We start from the raw sequence: 6000 nt of genomic DNA, 5'->3' as shown, positions 1-6000 counted from the left end.
CATATCTCAGCGGATTCATGTTGTACTTGTCCTGTTTGCTTGGCTTACTTTGCTTAGCATGATTTCCTCCAGTTCTTCCCATGCAGCGATGTGCTTCATACGTTTATCACTGCTTTTTAGTGATGTATAGTGCTCGATTGCATGTATGTACCCCTGTGATTTTTTTAATTCAAACACAGCTGAGTAATTTTTGTCATTCGTAACAGCGGGCTAAATATTTTCCTTACCTTTCAATGAAATGTAAACACTGTTCTTGTTAGTTGTACCAAGGGATTTGTTCCATTTATTCTGTAGTAAAAAATAATCCTGTAACTAGAAATGGTATATTTGTGTTTAACTTCATTTTGCAAACATTTGTTCAAATATCACTGGACATGTAAACTATAAGTTGGCATGGCTAGAATTGTAGTGTTAGAAAAACTTGTGGAAGATGAGTGTAAAGTATACACTGGCAGAATATGCACATAAATGCCCTTTCCTGTTCTGCTATTCTTTCCCCCCACCTGTTATTCTTTGTGCACAAAGCTATAGAGTAACCTCATGCCTTTTAGTAGTACTACCTGACATTTGAATACTCTCTGTTTGAACTTCAAGGTTGTTGCAAACATTGAGAAGTGTTATGTGGCAAGTTCAGCAGCAAGGTTGGGGTACTATGCTGTGCCAGCTTGAAAAGGAAAAAAATCATAAAAACCATATAACTGACTCACAGTATTATGGATTCACAAGCTATGTACCTGGAAGGAAACTAGGGTTGCCAAACATCACATACAACACATACTAAAACTGCTATATGGAATGTAATATTCCTGCTCTCTAGCCCTTCCTCCTATTTGCAATAAATAATTCACCCATTCTTGTCCCCCACTCTGCACCATCCCAGTAAAATAATACAGACCTATGGAATATTCAGAAAATGAAGGCTTGTTTTAAAAATCACCCATAGTCACACTATATGATGATGTCATTTGGAGTGTCTTCCACCAGTCCAACAAAAAATTATTTTTATACAGATTTTTTTTTGCCAGGAGGCCCTTGACAAACTAAATGAGATTTCAGGATAGGCAGATAGATTATATTTTAACCACATGTCTATGCTTTTAAAAATTCTCAAACTATAAATATTGCATTTGGGAGGAGAGAGGAGCTACCTTTCAAGGAGAGGTGCCTTAACCACTTAGAAGCTTTCTGTTAAGGGTGGGTGGATACATGTGGGCATTGACTTGGGTCATTCATTGCGATGAGCTTTGTCAATCAACCTTGCCTAGCAAATGAGAAGCGAAGTAAGGTCACACTGGGGGCAACATTAATGCGAAAGCTGGCTACAATAAGAGGGGGCTTGAGATCTGAATCAAGAAGACAATCTCCTGGTCTCATTCGGCACTATTTGGTTACCACATGGCCTCTGCTGCAGTGGAGAGAGACCTTGCTACCTCTGTTATAGCCCAGATGTGACACCTCAGTTTGAGGCACTGCACCCCAAGCCCCATTGAGCCCTGTGCTGCTACTTTTGCCATTGCTGCTGCCACCGCCACAACCCAGCCTTCATCTTTGTTGTCCCCACTGCTGCCCAAGCATCCGTCAGTCATTTTCTGTCCATCTCCGGGTGCACTGTCTGTCTCTGAGATAGTTGCCATCTTAAGAGGCTTCAAGAATTGGAACCTGCCACCCAGGGTGTTGCTGAAGAGATCCAGTGAGTCTGGGGAGCAATCTGACATGAGTTGTGCGAGTTGCAGCAGCAGTGGCAGCCACAGCAGCCAATGCAATAAGAGGGTACCTTGGCCCATGAGATGGCAGGCTTGCTCAGGTAACCATTTCCTGGATAAGCTGCTTCAGACAAATAGAAATCATGCGCTGGTGCTCTGAAATATTTAAGATGAATGAGTCAAGGTATATGCCCTGTTTTAAAGGGCAACTCATGACCTTGAAACAAAATATGCTGAACTCAATAAGCCTGCTATGTGATAGGCTATTTCAAATCATCAATGTAGAATACGAACCTACAGAAGAAGAATGTGAATGTAATTCAGGAGGCGCCGAGTTCAGCAGTGTTGGGGAGGTGGAGGGTAACACCTCTATGGAAATGGGTGCTTTCCAGGGTAAGGAAGGTGAAGACCCTAAAGAAAATCAGAAGATGCTGAAGGAAAAGAAGTTCACAAAGAACCTCCTGAGGCAAACTCCAAAGAGAAAGCAGATTCTAATGATTTTTGAGAAGCAAAGACCAATGTAATGGAAGATCCAAAGCAAATTCCCCCAGCTAAAGAAAGAAGGTAAAGAACAGCCTAGAGCAATAGAAGGGAAAAACAATAAAAGAGGCTCCTAAAAGAATTCCCAAGGCAAGGCCTAAAGGGAGAATTAATCTTAAAAGAGCTCTTAAAGGAAAGCTTAATAAAAAAGATCCAGAAGGCATCCCTGACTATTGGTTGACTCTTCAAAAGAATATTGATGTGCTCCCCCTCTATCATTCAAAGCATGATGAGCCCATTCTGAAGTTCTTGTCAGATGTTAGCTTGAAGTTTTCAAAGCCTGGACAGCCTATATATTACGCATTTAAACTTCATTTTCTTCCCAATCCATACTTCAAAAATGAAGTGCTAACAAAGATATATGTTAAAAGAAAAAACCAGATCACGGTGATCACATTTTCTGATTTGGATGGCTAATTGAAGAATGCAAAGGTGGTAAGATCAATTGGAGAATAGGAAAGGATGTTACTGTAAGAACCACTCCTGGTTGAACAACAGTTACTGAAGACAATGAAATCCAGCCAAGAGCGTTTCCCAATGCATCATTCTTCAATGATTGCAATCCTTCTGAGATTCCCAAAATCAGAAAACTGGAGCCAGAAGATGTCATCCTTGACATGATACAGTCATCCTGAATTAAATTTATTAATAATCAGGAGAAACAAAAAGTACATATGAAAATGATAAAGCATGTGGAAATAGGAAATATCAAAAATAAAAATAAAGATTATTCAAAAACTAATTATTGTCAGAAAATTTGTTCCAAAAAACCCACAAAACTTTTTGTAGAATTGAACAGATTTGTGTAGCCTTGGGGAAACAAAACAAAAGAAACCAGCCTGTGTGATCGAGTGGTCCCGAAGGGATCAGTTACCAGGCATCAAAGAACAAAAAATCATATCATTGACTGCACACCTCCATGATAGGATCGCTGAAGACAAATGGGTGCATAAGCAAATGTGAAGAAAGCTGATGGTGCCTGGCTATCAAAAGAGATAGTGTCTGGGGTCTTAAAGGCTTGAAGGTGAACAAGCGGCCATCTAGCTCAGAAGCAAAAAAAACCCACATGGAAGAAGCGCACCGGCCAGTGCGATCACGAGGTGCCAAGGGACCAGGTATAAGGCATCATGCAAATATATATATATATATATATATATATATATATATATATATATGTGTGTGTGTGTGTGTGTGTATATGTATATGTGTGTGTTTGTGTGTGTGTATATGTATATATATATATATATATATATATATATATATATATATATATATATATACATACATATACACACACACACACACCATATTGAATGAAGGGGGAAGTGCAGAGGAGTCCCGAGGCCCAAGTGTCGGCCAATGGAGATCCCCTCATAGAGGGGTTTAGGAGAGGAGATGGGTCAGTCAGGGTGCGAGGTAGTACCAATGAAGAACACAGCTTTCCCCCAGATCCTGGATGCTTCCTCCCCCCAACTACCATGATCCGAAGTCTACCTTGCAGGGCTGGATAGGGCAGAGGCTGTACACTGGTACATATGAGGGCTGGAGGTACAGGGAATCCAGGGTGGATGGTACCTTCAGGACCAAGGGTGTGAGGGGCGATGCTGGGAGAGTGGAGGGTGAGTGGGTTGGAAACGGGGAATTGATTACAAGGATCCATATGTGACTTCTTCCCTGGGAAAGGGACAGCAGAGAAGGGGGGGAAGGGAGACTCCGGATAGGGCAAGATATGACAAAATAACGATATATAAATTACCAAGGGCACATGAGGGAGGGGGGAGAGGAGAGGGAGGGGAAAAAAAAAGAGGACCTGATGCAAAGGGCTTAAGTGGAGAGCAAATGCTTTGAGAATGATTGGGGCAGGGAATGTACAGATGTGCTTTATACAATTGATGTATGTATATGTATGAACTGTGATAAGAGTTGTATGAGCCCCTAATAAATTGTTTAAAAAAATCATCCAAGAGTTAAAAAAAAAGAAACTCTGCCATATAATTGAACATTAGTGTTCCTTAGAGTTTTGTGTTTTAATATTGTATTGTGAGTCTATTATTTAAATTGTCCAAAAAGTACCTCTGTATTAGTTTATTCTATCTAGCCTGTTTTACAGTAATAGTTTCCAACATGTATAGATTGCCATCATTTATCTAAAAGTATGTTAGTTTGGTACTACAGAGTATTGTTTGTGTGTGTGTGTATGTGCAATCCCCTTTCCTAAGGTGACCAGATTTTAACATTGGTAAAGCGGGACACCATTGTTGGGGGGTGGGGTTCTTGATTAAAGATTTGGTTTATATGGAGCAACAAAAATTTTCATAGAAAGTAAAAATAGTATTGTGATATATTTTTAATTTTACCATAAGTACAATTAAAAATATAATACATTAAAAATTATGCATAGTATTATTTTATTCTTTGGCATATTTCTCATTTGAGTGAATTTTTTAGTAGATTGGTTTAAAAGGTCATGAAGTTTTTAACAAGAATTTGTTAAATTATATTTCACACATAAAATAGCTTTCAAAGTCTTAATACTGAATTGTGATTTTTCTGATGTCCACACTTTATATACCTTAGAAAAAATGTGTTCAGTCACAGCATTAGTTCCTGGTAAGGACAGCATGTATTCCACAATTTTCAGTGCATTATTGTATGGAACATGGTTTGTTTCAAAATTATGAAATAGTTCTAACCATTTTTTCTCTTTTGTGATTTTTGCCGATGCACAAGATTTAACCTTTTCCTTCTCAATATATATTTTTAATAATGATACCTTATTAAAAGGTCATGTTTGGAAATATTACTATGTGGAAAATTTTGGATACTATAATCAAATGAATTTTGAACATCATTCCAATTAAGTTCTTGTTTTAATGTAACCCTATGAAAATGTTCAATATCATTGTAATGTACTGTCCATTCTTCTAAATAATCTATGCAGTTCCTAAAGAACTTTTAACGTGATTCATGATGATATCTGCATGATTTCTTGCACCTTGTTCTTCTAGCTGGCTTATACTATTAGGCATAGTTAACGGAAGAAAATTATTTTATAACCACTCTTGACACTGGAATTTTAAATTATTAGCTTCATTTGCTATTTCTATTACTGAAATTTTGTCACCTTCAATAAGTTTTATAGCATTTTGACTGGGGGAGTGCAGCGGGACAGCAAGGGAATAGAGTAGCAAGGCCCCCAGAGAATGCTGAAGGTGGACTTTGGGGCAAGAGCGTGGTGCCCCAACAGACTGGACTGAAAAACACTCCTAAATGCCAACATACGATCCTTGAACTAACTACAAGCTTTTCTTTCTTGTTGTGTTATGTTTTGTTCTTTGTCAGTGGTTTGTTGTATATCGTTGCTTGGTTTTTCTCTGTTTTCTTTTGTGCATGTTACTATCTCACAGGTCAGTCTGAGTAAGATAGGCTGGATGAACAATCTGGAGGAAAAACAACAGGACCAACAGTTCCAGTGTGAGGTGGGATGGGGGGAAGTGGGGGGTAAGGATGTAGCGTTAACAAACCCAGGGACAAGGGAACAACAAGTGACCCAAATTGGTGGTGAGGTGGGTGTGGGAGTCCTGGTAGGACATGATCAAGGGTAATATAACGAAGAGGTATTGCTGAAACCTAGGTGGGGGCGGAGCATGATATTGGGACAGGAGGAAAGTCAAGGGAAATAGATGAAAGAACTGGGAGTCAAAGGCATTTATAGAGGTCTAGACAAAGACACATACATATGAAAATATATATATGA

General features: G+C 39.0%; 1 protein-coding gene across 1 annotated transcript; it reads left to right on the top strand.

Moving 5' to 3' along the window:
• Positions 1–1622: 1622 nt before the first annotated feature.
• NAP1L3 (nucleosome assembly protein 1 like 3) lies at positions 1623–2878 on the top strand (the record flags this gene model as incomplete). The annotated part of the gene is given in 7 exon segments (XM_075538408.1): positions 1623–1684; positions 1686–1953; positions 1955–2129; positions 2132–2247; positions 2249–2298; positions 2300–2607; positions 2610–2878. Coding segments are annotated over 7 exon segments (1248 nt in total), but the record flags the coding sequence as incomplete, so codon positions are not given.
• Positions 2879–6000: the final 3122 nt, after the last annotated feature.

The sequence above is a fragment of the Tenrec ecaudatus genome, chromosome X (assembly GCF_050624435.1).
Source record: "Tenrec ecaudatus isolate mTenEca1 chromosome X, mTenEca1.hap1, whole genome shotgun sequence".
Taxonomy (NCBI): domain Eukaryota; kingdom Metazoa; phylum Chordata; class Mammalia; order Afrosoricida; family Tenrecidae; genus Tenrec; species Tenrec ecaudatus.
Note: the sequence above shows the minus strand (reverse complement) of the source record. Positions and strands in the feature narration are given on the sequence as shown.